This window comes from Tiliqua scincoides, chromosome 2, assembly GCF_035046505.1.
Source record: "Tiliqua scincoides isolate rTilSci1 chromosome 2, rTilSci1.hap2, whole genome shotgun sequence".
Lineage (NCBI taxonomy): Eukaryota > Metazoa > Chordata > Lepidosauria > Squamata > Scincidae > Tiliqua > Tiliqua scincoides.
In genome coordinates, this window is record NC_089822.1 from 23,300,402 (window position 1) to 23,316,711 (window position 16,310).

At 40.9% G+C, this 16,310-nt stretch overlaps 1 protein-coding gene across 1 annotated transcript in view; it reads left to right on the forward strand.

Annotated features, from left to right (window-relative positions):
* MAP3K1 (mitogen-activated protein kinase kinase kinase 1) overlaps positions 1 to 16,310 on the forward strand; it is an 80,449-nt gene that overhangs the window by 52,139 nt on the left and 12,000 nt on the right. Inside the window, exons 7-14 of the mRNA XM_066618352.1 lie at positions 1,680 to 1,801; positions 3,310 to 3,391; positions 3,556 to 3,733; positions 5,284 to 5,574; positions 6,925 to 7,046; positions 7,602 to 7,693; positions 9,200 to 9,389; positions 12,942 to 14,199. Coding sequence (XP_066474449.1) covers positions 1,680 to 1,801; positions 3,310 to 3,391; positions 3,556 to 3,733; positions 5,284 to 5,574; positions 6,925 to 7,046; positions 7,602 to 7,693; positions 9,200 to 9,389; positions 12,942 to 14,199 — 2,335 coding nt within the window. The remainder of the gene's footprint in view (positions 1 to 1,679; positions 1,802 to 3,309; positions 3,392 to 3,555; positions 3,734 to 5,283; positions 5,575 to 6,924; positions 7,047 to 7,601; positions 7,694 to 9,199; positions 9,390 to 12,941; positions 14,200 to 16,310) is intronic.

Below are 16,310 nucleotides of genomic sequence, written 5' to 3' on the forward strand. Positions count from 1 at the left end.
TTTATTGCAGAAGTTTTAGGAGTAGGTAATCTTGTAGAATTGATGCTGTTAATTGAATTGACATGAGTGTGATTGGTCAATTTTTCACTTATCTAATATGTTCACTTGACTTAAGTTCCAATATTGGCACTGTTTAGCCCTTTTCCTACAAATCTTCAGCATAAAACTAAGAGTGCAATACTGACCAGTTGATGGGCTGGCACAAGTCCCTTATGCCAGCCCAGGAATGTCACAAACATGCCACAAGGCATGTTTGCAACAATTCCAGACTAGAGGAGGCCAGCACAAGGGCATGTGCTGGCCTCTCTGTGGCAGATCCAGGATGGCGATGGATGAGTTCGCACTGGCCTGGGGAGGCTGGCGTGGGGAGTTTGGGGAGGGCTGAACAAGTGTTTTGGAGCAAGTGGAGGGTGGGCTGGTGGGCAGACTAGGCCCAGGAGGGATTAGGTGGACCTGGGAAATAGCAGCCCGGTGAGCTAACTTCTCCCCCCCCCCCCAGCAGCCCAGCGTTACACCAGTCTGCTCAAATCTGCGCTAGTGAATTTGTGGCACAGGTCTAAGTAGCCTCATTGGGGTGGCTGTTTCAGTGTAGGGTAGGACTGTGCTGTAAATTGGCCACTGATTCAAAATTAATTTGGTACGAATTCATTTCACTGCATGGAGACATGGGCCGTCTATATCTTTGCTGCTACTTTGAGATATAGAAATCAAGTAGTTTCCCCTGCTTGTGGTAGTCTTCTGTTGATATGCATGTAACCAGAACTGTGCAAGAAGAAACCTAGGAGAGACAGCTCCTGCATTACTGTAATAACATATGAATTGACAATCCCCCCCCTCCCTTTCTGGCAAATAAATCCAGTTTTATTTGAAGAATTTTCTCCACAATCCCTATACAATTTCAGGCAGCAGATTGCAACCTTTCTGTGATTTACTATACAACAAAATTCTACTTCTGGTTTGTGTGTCACACCTCTGATTTCCATCCTGTAATTTTCAGTGTTACATTTGTAACACTTGTGGAAATGAATATCATTTGTGAAAATGAATATCAAGATTTATTTATTTGATTTGTAATCTGCCTTTCTCCCTGAAGGGCACCCAAGGTAGCTACACACTCAAGATGTATAAATAGTGTGGCTTTGGATCATAAAATGTATTGTGGGATGAAAAACCAGAAGTTGTTTTTGTTTGTTGTGTAGCATTTGAAGTGGAGATTAGCATATATCCTCTGTTACGTGATATGTGAGCTGTATGCATGTCTGTTACTTTTTTACATATTTGAACACTAGCAAAATTTGGAAATTTCTGGAAGCTTTTGTCACTACTATATAATGGCACAGCTCATAAAAGAATTTTCTGTGTTGCACATTTCAGAAGTAGGACTGCATGGAAGGACCATGTGATGCTCTGCACTGTGCAGTGCAACTGTTTTCAAAAATACATCATGTGGAGGTCATTTGAACCAGTATTTCTGTGATGAATAATGTGTAAACAGCCATGCAAAGTAACTGAAAAAGGCTGAATATCAAAGATCAACTAGTTGCAGTGTTCTGTCACTTCCAGCATGCTAGGATACACCCCTATGCGTAAATTGGGGTCAGTTTTTGACCTGGAAACAGAATATAGTTGTCAATCAAAATGATTACTTTTTCATATTAGTATCTTTGTTTTTTTAATAGTATCAAGGATGAAGAAGAACAGATGTGTCCAATTTGTTTGCTAGGCATGCTGGATGAAGAGAGCTTGACAGTCTGTGAGGACGGCTGCAGAAACAAACTTCACCATCACTGCATGTCAATATGTATGTCATTGGTAAAACTGAATGTGTACATGCAACATGGGTGTGGGTGCTTCCATTATAAAAATGAGTAGTAGTAAAACCAGTCCTTGTCAACCTCAGAGCTGCAAGGTTAATGGCAGCCGAATGTGATAGTTACACTGAACAGTAACTGAAAATTGTGTCAGTTACTGACAAATACTGAGATCATGAATGAGACATTCCTTTATTCCTACTGTATTGTGAATAATAGAATGACAGAACAATAACAGTGAAAATAACCAATTCAAAGACAAAAGTAAAAGGGGAGAGAAGGATTTTTAACCCATTAAAATATACATAATATAATCACTTATACAAATATGCATAGCGACATAGTTATTAATAAACAGCCTATGCATAAGCGGCTGAAAAAGACACTTGGTATAAAAAATCCATATGTAGTTGTCTTTTATAAGCCTTAGATTTAAATGTTGGTAGAATTAAAAAGTCCTCAGTCCACTGAACAATAAACTGACATTTTAAAAAATCCCTCCGATTGGCCTAAAAGGGACAACATATTTGGAGTGTAACATTCAGAGCGCGATACCATAGTCTTTCGAGACTGAATGTTGCCTACTACTACTATTTGGAGTGTAAAGGGTGACAGATACAGAAATGCATCTCTGTAGCAAGTAGTGGCCATATTTGTGTTAAAGTAAGTCATGTGTGTGATGTTCCGGTTGTATGCCTTGAGGGATTTATTTTGTATTTAATACCTTCTGAATGCAAGGGAAGGTAATGGTTATAAATATGAATTATTTTTCATATAGGTCCAGTGGTATAGTAATCCCAGTCCAGAAAGCTTGTAGATTGATAAACCGTGACAAGTCTGTGTATTCCTGTTCTGACAATGGGGTCATAGTGATGCAAGATGCAAAAAAAAAAAAAAAAAAAATCAATCCAAATGTATCAGTCCAAATGATAGGTCAGCTCCTTGGTGTTGCTATTCTATGAGTTGAAATACAATTCTCAGCTCAGCCATGACCTTACTGACATGACTTAGGGAAGCCTTGCATTGTTCTTCAACCCTGCCTGTCCCTTGAGGTCAGACTGACTTTGAAGTCAGTCTGGCTCTGGAGGGTCTCTTCCTTATCTCCAATTCTGTTTGTTTGGCAAAGATGATAGCTATTTCTGTTTTAATACAGTGGTAGAAGATCAGGAGTATCGAGAGATTTGTATGGAATCAGGGGCATTAAAGCATGGATTTTGGTTTTAGTTGCACTGGTGTCAGCAAATTGTTGGAAATTTCTCATTTAGTTCTGTGGAAAAAACCTTCCCATAAAGAAGGGAAGACACACAGAGAAAGCTGAAGAATCTCCCCCTTCTAGAAAGAAATAGCAAAGTGATAATGCTGCAAGTTTCTATTACGTTGCAGAACTATGAATCCCGAGTATTATGCAGCGTTTTAGGAAGAACTTTCTGAATAAAAATTTCTTTGTTACTAACTTGGATGTGTGCATGTGTGTGTCTTTTCTCCACTATTATTTTAGGGGCAGAGGAATGTAGAAGAAACAGGGAGCCTCTTATATGTCCTCTTTGTAGATCTAAGTGGAGATCTCATGATTTCTATAGGTAAGAAAGATGCACTTTACATGAATGTATTGAGACTTCTGTTTATGGGAATGAAGTTAAATGTGGAAAGTTTAAAGTCTCTCTCTCTCTGTGTGTGTGTGTGTGTGTGTGTGTGTGTGTGTGAATATTTGCTCATGAATTTTAATTTTTTGTTTATTTAACAGTCATGAGGTACCGAGCCCTGTTGATTCTCCTTCTGTTCTTCGTGTGGTCCAGCAGCAAACTCAACAGCCTACAACTGGCTCACCAAGAAGGAATCAAGATAGTAATTTTAACCTTACTCATTATGGTGTTCAGCAAATCCCTTCTGCCTATAAGGACTTGGCTGAACCATGGGTTCAGGTATCTTAATTAAATTTCTAAAAGAGACTTTTTTTTAAAGTCAGTTGTATGTTCCAGTTCTTTTTCTGTTCACAACTCATATATTTTTCTGCAGCAAGTGTAGCAGAGAATCATTGCTGTTTTCTCAGTAAATGAACACATTTCTCCTTTGTCGTATTAATTCCATGTCTAATAGAATCTTATGCAAGTACTTATGCTGAGGTGGCACAGACAGATCTGTGCCTGTTTGTACACAGCAGCCTAACCTATATTTTTTCGCTTTGCCTGTAGCCTATATATCTTTACTGTTTTGCTGGCTGTCATTGCTCTGGCTCAAAGGTCCTTAGAGTGCCATCCAGTATTCCCCCTAAGGTGCCGTGGTGGCATTTCTGGACTCCTGGTAATGGCACCATATGTCATTGCTAAACTTTTGGAAACTCTGTGAGCTGTGTAGAGCTTGGCTTCAGAAGACTGAGCTGTGCAGCTGCATGACTGCGCAGCTTAAAGCGATCTGTCATGCCATCTGTAGTGCCTTTGTGCCATGACAGTCATTAATACAGGAAAAATCTTGCGCTCTCTCTCTCTCTCTCCCCCTTGAATGTGACACCAGTGGCTACTATAGACAGAACCTTGGTGGTACCAAGACTTCTGGAATATCTTCCCTATCACATTTGTCAGGTTGCCTATATTAAATTTCAGGCATGAATTTAAAATACTTTATTCTGCTCAAGCTTTTGGCAGTATCTGACTGATGTTTAAGTCTGTTTTCTGCTTATATGTTGGATTTTGGGCTTGCCTTGGTTCTTTGTGTATATTATGAATTACTTTGAATTGCCTGTATTTGGTGGAAAAGTGCAATAATAAATGTGATTATAATGATGCAGCAGTACTGTGATGACTGTTGTACCTCAACTGGCACCTCCACAATTGCAGGCATTTTTGTTAGTTGATAGTACTTGGGCCATTTGTTTAATCCTTACATGCTTCTAGCAGTCTAGAGTCAAATCATAGATTTGGGCTTTGGAACAAACACACACACACAGCTTTGTATCCTATTTTCATTTCCTTAATGTAGGTGTCAGGCACCCTTGTTAATAAACTATAAACTGTTACAGAAGTTCATATTTTTATCCGTTAGTGAACGCATTTCAGTTTAATCTACTTTTTTTAAACCAAATTGTACCTCGCTATTAAACTCCACATAAAGCAAAAAAACCTCATGTTTAATATACTGAATGGAAAAGCTCATCACTTAAGTGTGCATCTCTTTGTCTTCAAAGTGATGTATTGTAAAATAATTTAAAAATATTTATTTTGAGAAATTTTTATTCTACTCTTCTGCCCCCACAGGGGCTATCAGGAGGCTCATAGCAATTTTAAAACAATTAGTCAAGTCATTAAAAACATTGTTTTTTAACCTCTTTTATAACCTTTAAACTGATTCAAGCATCCAGAAAAAGCATCTTTCTCGACTATGCCACTTCAAGTGGGACATACTTCAGTTTGACTACTTGAGCTCATAAAATCTATATTTGTGATTGGTTTCAGTGTTGTGATTTTTGTCTTTTTAGGTATTTGGAACAGAACTAGTTGGCTGCTTGTTTTCTCGAAACTGGAATATACGTGAGATGGCCCTTCGACGTCTTTCCCATGATGTTAGTGGTGCTCTGTTGTTGGCTAATGGTGAAAGCACTGGAAATTCTGGAAGCAACAATGGAAGCACCACAAGTGCTGGAACTCTAGGAGCAGCTAGTGGATCATCGCAGACCAGTATCTCAGGAGACGTTGTTGTGGAGTCCTGCTGCAGTGTACTTTCCATGGTCTGTGCTGACCCTGTCTACAAAGTGTATGTTGCTGCTTTAGTAAGTGGATTGTTTTTTAACATTGAATTTCCAGTAGTATCTTCAGTTGCAGGGAATGGAACAAGAAAGCTCTCTTTAGGCATTTGCTACTGATCTAGAACTTGTGAAATTACAGAAAAATAGCTTTGGAGCTGTTTGGTTGGAAAAAAATGAGCAAGGTTTTCACTTACTGTAGGCATAACTCAGCCCTGATCAGTTGATTCTCAAGAGCCAAAACTGGAACACCCACTTTTGTGAGCCCCTTACCACACACACATGTTGCACTTTTTTGAAGAAGAGCAATCATATGAACAGCTTCAGTATGATCTGACACTTACATGAAGGTCTGTTACAAAACTTGTTTGCATGGTGGACGGCAAGAGTTTCCATTGTTCCACCAGACTATTTTAGTACTGGCTCCTGGTTACTATATGAGCTGAGACTTAACTATTAAGATATGGTCCTCTGTCTTTGTGCTGTTGGTTCACTATTTCATTGCTATATTGGTGCAACCAGTTCCTCAGATAAGGACAAAACGCGTAAGATAATTAAAGTTCCAGTTTAGAAAATATATTTGGATATATCACAAATGTTACTGCTCCCTGTTTGCCTGAAGCATCACTCTGCTTTAGAAAGTTAGCCCTGGTTCAGCTGGTAGGAGTAAACGTAAAAAAACTCACAAAAAACCTGAAAGCTTGGAAGGAGTTCTGTCTCTTCCTAATAGAGTCTAATCCGCATTTAGCAGCGGTGCAGTCCCAGTTCAGATGTAATGAAGAATCAGGGCTTCTTGTGACATTCATAAGCCTCACACTTGTGTGCTTCCCTTTCTCCTTCTCAGTCTGGGGGGGGGGGCCAGTGGTTTAAGGGTCATGTCCATACAAAGCATGTATATACTGTATCTGGTGTATTGTACATAATGCATAGATAACGCGAGGAATAATATTCATGTTTATTGAAGGAGCCCATTCGTTTAAGTTCATTGCTATTTCATTTATGGGTTTATTAATGTTCAATGCTATAATTTGTGACACATTCCTATGAATCAATATTCCTAAATACTTAATGACATCTGGGCACCATTGAAATTTCCAAGCACTGTATACTCTGCATGCCTTGTTATCACCAAGTGGCATCAGTTCAGATTTTGTCCAGGACCTTTAACTACTTCACAGAACTCCTTTGGCATTGCTGAAGGAGCTCTGTAAGTTAGGGTTTAAAAGACTTCTGGGACCTTGGAAATTGTCCATTTCTGAAGTCTGTTGAACAGAGGTCCATTAAATTGGAGATTTTCTGTACTACTCTTCTAGAACTTTTTTAAAGCATTTGCATCAGTCTTAGTTTTGCTTTTAAAAATACTTTTTTTTTCCTTAGAAAACATTAAGAGCAATGCTTGTGTATACACCCTGTCATAGCCTTGCAGAAAGGACAAAATTGCAACAACTTCTAAAGCCAGTTGTAGAGACTATACTGGTGAAATGTGCAGATGCCAACAGGTACAGTGGTTGCATAGACCAGAATTTTCAAAAAATTAGTGTTCGGTGCGTGTGTGTGTTTAGTTTTTCATGTGAAAGCAGATTACAGGGTATTGTTTGATGTACATGCTGTCTGTATGCTAAGTGTTATTGGACCTAGAAATGCAAAATTGACAAAAGTGTGGAACAAGTACTAATTGCACAATACAGTATGTATTGTTAGATGGAAATTGATAGATTGGGTTTTGTTTTTCCGTACTGTTTACTGTTTTTCCTGGGAAGCACAGGTTTTCTTGTTATGGCAGTCTTTAAAACTTCAGGATGGAATTTGTTCTTGCAGTAATTATGCACATTATAACGGAACGATGACAAACACAATTGTGATGGTTTCTGTGCAGTCCACATATGGGACAGAATATACAACGTGTCCTGGTATCCACGGGAGTTCTACTCCAGAACTCCCTGCGGATACCTGAATCCATGCATATCTATCAAAAGAAAGCTAATGCAAAAAGGAATCTGCTGATACCCATCAAAAGGTAGCTAGCGCAGACTTTTTTGTGGTCCTTTTTACAGCCGCACAAACCAACTCTCAGTTTCAACGCTTCTGGAGATGTGCAAGGGACAAGCAGGAGAGCTGGCAGTTGGCAGAGAAATACTTAAATCTGGTAAAACTTCATTTATATATTTATAGAGCACAATCAGTGAATCTGTGTTTCACATGGTTCCCTTCACCAAAGTTTTCCTTTGAGAGACCAGAGAAATATAATCACAGAACACACCTGATCTGAGATGTAATCTGCTCACAGAGGCTTTAATACTGTGGTTGATGTGCTGTGTCTGACTGCCAAGTGCAGTCTGCATCCATTATAGGAAAGTGGACAGGACTAGGGGTGGCATATATAGAGATAATGCTGGCATATCTGGAGTATAGGTTTGGTCTGTAAGGTACTTTTTCCCCATAGGACATTTCTAATAATGTGGATGTTTCTATTAGGTTTTAACACTCATCTTTATGGCTGGATGAATGTACATTTAAATTCATCAAATTGATTATCCTGTATAAAATGTCGAATATGTACTAGCTGTACATTAATTAAAAGCAATGACCCAGCCTTGCCATCATAGCCCCACAATCTAAATTTAAAATATGTTCTTTGAATTACTCAGTTATTCCCCGTATCTGACAGCTTTAGTCCTTCCATTCCCTCTAATTACTTCATTCAGAGAATTTCATGGAAAATCAAGAAAGGAAAAATGGAGTATGCTAGTGAAAAGAGTGAAGGATCAAGATAGAAATGCAAAATAGAAGAGGTGCTTTTTAGGAAAGGGAGTAGAAAGCAAGTGAATGTCCAGAAGAAGAGAGTACTATGCATAGAATGTATCTGAAACGAGGATACAATCAACAAATGGCATTAAAAATAAGTTGAACAAGTGCTTATTAACAAATAAATAGGTTTAACAAATAAATGAAAGGAGTGTAGGTATGAAGTAAGAAAGGGAAATGTGTGAATGATTTAAAGGTAGAATATTTGTATCTAATACAAAGCAGTAGTAATCATTGAAAATAATAAAACCGTAGAGTAATATGGCTAAATCAATTATCAGAATAGATTAGAAGTGTAGAAGAAATTGACTTAATGTAGTAATTCCCAAACATTTTTAGGGTGACTCCCTTGGTCCACTGACTGTGCCTCCCCATTAAGGCTACAATCCTATACACCTGTGCCTTTTGAAAATTATTTGAATGCTGTACTGAACAAAGAATCATTTGATACTGTTAAGCCTTTAACAAATGCACAGATGGTAGCAGTGAGATACCTGTAAAAGCTATAAGCACGTAACAGTCATGTGATGGGAGAGTTGGTGCTGTTAGCTTCTGATGGATATACAGATGAAGGTCAAATCTGTCATTTGGTTTCTTTGTACATAGCATTTTCATACATTTTGAAATGGTTCTGATACAGGTTCATTAAGTTGCCTGTGGAAGTGGTTAGCACAGCCAGAACATGGGACTGGTTCAGCATTCTGAAAATACAGTTTATGGTTGCCAGAAAGAATAACTTGAGGGGTAGGAACTTGGCTAGTGAAGCCACCTGTCAGTTAAAGATGCTACATAAGATAGTCTATTTTGATTAGATGTATAATTCTCTGTTCACCTTTATTTTCCCCAGGGTCCATTGGTATTGGTGGTATTGATTTTGTCTTAAACTGCATCCTTGGAACACAACCCGAATCAAACAACTGGCAAGCACTACTTGGGCGTCTTTGTCTTATAGATAGACTGCTGCTGGAGTTTCCTAGTGAATTTTATCCCCACATTTTTAGCAGTGGCGATTTACAGGGAGACACTGTAGTAGACAGGTACTACTTCAGAAAATTTTGTGTCTTTTATTAAAAATGTATTTAATCTAGTGTCATGATTTTGCTGACACTATGGCCACCACTATCAAGAAGATCCCTGTAAAAGAGCCATTGTTCATCCTCGGCGATTTCAATGCTAGAGTTGGTGCTGATAACAGTTCATGGCCCACTTGCTTAGGTCAGTTCGGCACTGGGAGGATGAACGAAAATGGCCGACGCCTGCTAGAGTTTTGCTGTCATCACGGTCTCTGTGTCAGCAACACGTTCTTCAACACAAAGCCCCAACATAGAGTCTCTTGGAGACACCCAAGATCAAAGCACTGGCACCAGCTTGACCTCATCCTCACCAGACGCTCCAACCTTCCCAGCATCAAGATCACACGCAGTTATCAGGGTGCTGCCTGCGACACTGACCACTCCCTGGTGTGCAGCAGAGTGAAACTGCAAACAAAGCAACTGTATCACACGAAAAAGGAAGGAAGACCTCGCATTGATACGAGCAAGACCCGGGATCAGAGAAAAGTGGAGGAATTTGCACGAGCGCTTGAGGAATCTCTTCCAGGCCCAACCAACGCAAATGCATCCAACAGATGGGAACATTTCAAGAATACCGTTTACAACACCGCCTTGTCCATATTCGGCAAGAAGACCAACAAGGCGGCAGACTGGTTTGAAGCCCACTCTGAGGAGTTGACACCAGTCATTGAGGAAAAGAGGAGAGCTCAAGCTGCATACAAGGCCTGCCCCAGTGAGCGCAACCTGCAGGTCCTCCGAGCTGCTTGCAGCAAAGTCCAGCAGACTGCCAGGAGATGTGCTAACGACTACTGGCTCCAGCTCTGTTCCGAGATACAGATAGCAGCTGACACGGGCAACATCAAGGGGATGTATGATGGTATCAAGCAGGCCCTAGGTCCAACACAGAAGAAAATTGCCCCTCTGAAGTCTGCCGCAGGCGAGGTCATCCAGGATTGGGCGCAGCAGATGGAACGCTGGGTGCAGCACTACTCTGAGCTATATTCCAGAGAAAATGTAGTCACTGAGGAAGCGCTGAACAACATTGAGTGCCTGCCTTTGCTGGAGGAGCTTGACAGTAAATCAACCCTAGAAGAACTTCACATGGCGCTGGACTCCCTTGCCTTTGGCAAGGCACCTGGAAAAGACAGCATCCCTGCTGAAGTCCTAAAGTGCTGCAAAGAGATCATCGTCACTGAGCTGCATGAAATCCTCTGTCTTTGCTGGAGAGAAGGTGGAGTACCTCAAGATATGAGGGATGCAAACATCATCACACTGTACAAGAACAAAGGCCTTTGCTGGAGGAGCTTGACAGTAAATCAACCCTAGAAGAACTTCACATGGCGCTGGACTCCCTTGCCTTTGGCAAGGCACCTGGAAAAGACAGCATCCCTGCTGAAGTCCTAAAGTGCTGCAAAGAGATCATCGTCACTGAGCTGCATGAAATCCTCTGTCTTTGCTGGAGAGAAGGTGGAGTACCTCAAGATATGAGGGATGCAAACATCATCACACTGTACAAGAACAAAGGTGACAGGGGTGACTGCAACAACTACCGTGGCATCTCTCTCCTTAGCGTTGTAGGAAAGCTGTTTGCCCGAGTTGCACTAAAGAGGCTCCAGGTACTTGCAGAGAGCGTCTATCCAGAATCGCAGTGCGGATTGCGAGCCAACAGGTCCACCACTGATATGGTATTCTCCCTTAGACAACTGCAGGAGAAATGCAGGGAGCAACGACAGCCACTCTTTATAGCCTTCATAGATCTCACAAAGGCTTTCGACCTGGTCAGCAGAGACGGCCTCTTCAAGATTCTCCCCAAGATTGGATGTCCACCCAGGCTCCTCAGCATCATCAGATCTTTCCACAAGGACATGAAGGGCACTGTTGTCTTCAATGGCTCCACATCAGACCCCTTTGACATCCGAAGCGGAGTGAAGCAGGGGTGTGTTCTTGCACCAACCTTGTTTGGGATTTTCTTCGCTGTCCTGCTGAAGCAGGCCTTTGGAACTACAACAGAAGGCATCTATCTCCGGACCAGATCAGATGGAAAGCTCTTCAACCTCTCCATACTGAGAGCAAAGTTCAAAGTCCAACTGAAATGTCTGCGTGACTTCCTCTTTGCCGACGATGCAGCTATCACTACCCACTCTGCCAAAGATCTCCAGCAGCTCATGGATCGTTTTAGCAAGGCCTGCCAAGATTTTGGACTGACAATCAGCCTGAAGAAAACACAGGTCATGGTTCAGGATGTGGACTCACCTCCCAGCATTACAATCGCTGCGCATGAACTGGAGGTTGTCCATGACTTTGTGTACCTTGGCTCAAAGATCTCCGACACTCTTTATCTCGATACCGAGCTAAACAAGCGCATTGGTAAAGCAGCTACCACGTTTTCCAGACTCACAAAGAGAGTCTGGTCCAACAAGAAGCTGACGGAACATACCAAGATCCAGGTCTACAGAGCTTGCATCCTGAGTACACTTCTGTACTGCAGCGAGTCATGGACTCTTCGCTCACAACAGGAGAGGAAACTGAGCGCTTTCCACATGCGCTGCCTCCGACGCATCCTCGGCATCACCTGGCAGGACAAAGTTCCAAACAACACAGTCCTGGAACGAGCTGGAATCCCTAGCATGTATGCACTGCTGAAACAGAGACACCTGCGTTGGCTCGGTCATGTTGTGAGAATGGATGATGGCCGGATCCCAAAGGATCTCCTCTATGGAGAACTCGTGCAAGGAAAGCGCCCTACAGATAGACCACAGCTGCGATACAAGGACATCTGCAAGAGGGATCTGAAGGCCTTAGAAGTGGACCTCAACAGGTGGGAAACCCTGGCCTCTGAGCGGCCCGCTTGGAGGCAGGCTGTGCAGCATGGCCTTTCCCAGTTTGAAGAGACACTTGGCCAACAGTCTGAGGCAAAGAAGGAAGGCCCATAGCCAGGGAGACAGACCAGGGACAGACTGCACTTGCTCCCAGTGTGGAAGGGACTGTCACTCCCGAATCGGCCTTTTCAGCCACACTAGACGGTGTTCCAGAACCACCTTTCAGAGCGCGATACCATAGTCTTTCGAGACTGAAGGTTGCCAACAACAACATGATTTTGCTGGTTCCAAAAAGTGATACAGGTGGAGCCTAATTGACTGTGGATTTGCCTCACCATGGATGCCGAATCCCCAGATCGCCCCCTTGCAGACCTTCCGGATGGAACTGGAACCTGTTCTGGTTGTGCCTGGGAGGTTTTCTGAGCCTCAGAGAGTCTGTGCGCAGCCCAGACTCAGAACGGCTCCGGTCATGTTCAGAGCTCAGGTGGGCTCTGAAAACCATGGATTTCATTATCCATGCTTTTCTGTATTCGGGGGGGGGTGGTGGTCCAGGATTGGATCCCTTGCAGATACAGAGGCACCACCTGTACTGAACTTCATGTGAAAAATGTTTCAAAACTTCTCCAATGTTAACTTGCTTCTTTAACTTCGTATTAACCAGTAAACTCCTTTTGCAAGGAAGAATTGTCATTAACTGTGTTTTTCTGTTTACTCTTAGGTACAAAAAACTGTTGTCATTGTTGAACTTTGCACTGCAGTCAATAGACAACTCCCACTCAATGGTTGGCAAATTGTCACGGAGGGTATTTTTAAGCGCTGCCAGAATGGTTGCAAGAGTACCCCATGTGTTTGTAAAACTGCTAGAAATGTTAAGTATAACAAGCTCAACACATCAAACAAGAATGCGCCGGCGGTTGATGGCTATAGCAGACGAAATGGAAATTGCAGAAGCCATCCAGCTAGGTACGGAGGAGATGCATTCCACTGAATGCAGGTGTGACTTTGCTCAACCACCAGTGCCTGATAACTCTCCAGAGTCAACAGAAAGCAATACGCCCAATAACACAGTCCAGTTATCAGGAAAAGGTAGGAAGGGTTTAAGTGATAAACTAAGTGCCAGTCCAGAGGACATTTCTGATATGCTGGCTGGTATTTCCTTGGGACTTCCTGTTTCTTCAGGAACTATGGAGCAGCCAAAGCCAGCCATTCAAACAAAAGGCAGACCCCATAGTCAGTGCTTAAACTCTTCTCTCTCGTCCTGTCATCCCCAGTCAGTATTTTCAGCTCTGCCTTCCCCCACCGCCCCATCTGTACCAGCAGGAGCTGATGTTTCTAAACTCAGACCTCAGGGATTTGTTCCCTGCAAAGTACCCTCTGCTTCTCCACAAGTGCAACGGAAACTTTCCCTCCCGGTTCAGAAGAACTGTGCTGAGCATAAAGAATCAGAAAAGCTTTCCCCCGTTTTTACGCAGGCCAGACCTTTGCCATTCACTCATATACACCGGCCAAAGCCATCTCGACCGACTGCATGCGACACAAGCAAGCAGGGAGAAATCTCTAAAAACTGCATGACGCTTAATTTAAATGATTTATCACAGTGTGAGAATGGTAGTACTGCGGTTATACCAAGTGAAGAGACTGTTTTCACCCCAGTAGAAGAAAAACGTAGTCAGCTGGATATTAATACAGAACTCAGTTCCAGTATGGAGGACTTACTTGAGGCATCAATGTCAACGAGTGATGGAACAGTCACATTCAAGTCTGAAGTGGCAGTTCTGTCTCCAGAACGAACAGAAAATGACAACACATACAAAGATGATGTAAACCATAATCAGAAATGCAAGGAAAAGATGGAAGCTGAAGAAGAGGAAGCTTTAGCTATTGCCATGGCAATGTCAGCATCCCAAGATGCTCTTCCAGTAGTTCCTCAATTGCAGGTTGAAAATGGTGAAGATATTATCATAATTCAGCAGGATGTGAGTACATTGATTTTGATGTGTTTTTTGTAAGGCTTTGATGTGTTCACTGTTACATAAAACATGTTTCTCGTTGTCAGAGAATATAGAAGGAGAAACATAGTAACGCCCAGTAACCCAGTAAGGCCCAGAAGTTAGCACTCATGCACCCCTTCCAGCTCTTCCTTTTTACTGGGTCACCAGCGGAACAATCACATTCAAGTCTGAAGTGTTCTATCTTGTGCTACCATCCCAAGATAAAGGGTCTAGACAGAGGGACTGTTTTATGATGTCATAATATGACCTGATTGGAGGAGTGGGACCCACCTGACCACTCCATCCCATCGCTTTGCCTAGACAGACAGGCTTGGCTGCCCAATCAATAAACTCATGCCAATCTATGTAAGAGGTTTGGCTACTCCAGTCATGAAGAAGGACCAAATCCACATCTAGCACATTGCTGCCTGGGAATTGTGTTTTCAAACAAAGGATAAAGACTACTGCAAGTGCATGTGCCAGCAGTTTTTAAACTCAAAAGCTTCTGGGGGATTAGAAGGGTTCAAAAATTAGGATAAAGAGAAGGAAAATAGGGCATTCATTACACATATGTTGTGAGAAATTAGAAGGGTTCAAAAATTAGGAAAAAGAGGAGGAAAATAGGGCATTCATTACACATATGTTGTGAGAAATAGAAGCTAAAATAGTTTTCTCTTAAGAAGCAGGATGTTACTGGGAGAGTAGGGGCCCAATCTTATCCAATTTTCCAATGCTGGTACAGTTGTGCCAGTGGGGTGTGCACTGCATCCTGAGGTGGAGGGGCAGTCAGTGGGGCCTTCTTAAGGGAACACATGTTCTCATATCTTTTTTTTTTAAGAATGCTTTATTTATTTATTACAGATACAGGTAAGGAAAATTGGATAGACTTAGGGTTAGGACTGCATAGGTTACACACAAGGCTGGTGGCCATCGATTACAACAAACATTAATCCAAACGAAATTACTAATCAATACAAAAATTATCATATTCATTAACCCAACTGATTAATACTTTAACATTCCATATTTTTCCTCTAATCTTATCTATCCCATCATATTCGAATTTTACTTTACTTTTACTCTTCTTACCACTAAAATAATCTCTAAAATAAAATCTTTCTTATCTAATTCTTAATTTCTAATATCATATCTAAAAAAGAAGTCTCTGATTACAATGGTATTACCCCCTTCAATCTCTTCTAACATATTTATCATTTTCCATAACTATCCAATCAAAAAAAAAAACTTCAAATTTTTACTTATAGACTCTTCTTACCACTAAACTAACCTCTAAAATAAAATCTCTTATCTAATTCTTAATTTCTAATATCACATCTAAAAACAAATATCTCCAATTACAATAATATTATACTTCGCTTATCCACCACATATTTATTAACCCAAAATACAGGTTTAATATTTTCTCCAAAATAAACATCTATAATTTATTTTATTTACCTTCTCTTTTAAAAAATAACCCTTTTATTTATCTTAATACCACTTTAGTTTACACAATACTTATATTCCAAATTTATAGTTCCATCTAATTTATTTCATATGATTAGCACTTTAATTTTCACAATACTTATATTCCAAATTCCCTTTTCATCCACTTTAATTTAATATAATTAATAAAATATTTATCTTAATACCACTTAATTTCCGCAATATTTATATTTCAAATTTTCATTTAAATCTATTTTAATTTAATATAATTTAAAAAAAATTATACTTATTATTCAACCATTTTGACCTTCTTCTTATTGCTTGCTTTGTGCTCTATCTTATTGGTGTTCCCTCTTAGTCTTCCAACTGGTTCTTCCACTTCTTCTTTTTCTTCTTTTTCATCTTAAGTCTATTGAATTTCTTGGCCCCCCTGTATTTTTCTTTCTTCTTCTTCATTCTGTTATTCTTGAATTCAGTCCATAAATTCTTCCTCTTCTTGAGACAGCTTACTCTCTGAACATTTCCTCTTTTTTCTTCCTTAAAGTTCTTAGTTATTATGACAATTGCTTCTTCCGCCTCGTGTCCCATCTCAAAATACTCCACTTCTTTAACTTCGCCGGATATCTGATCCATTCTTTTTTCTTCTCTAT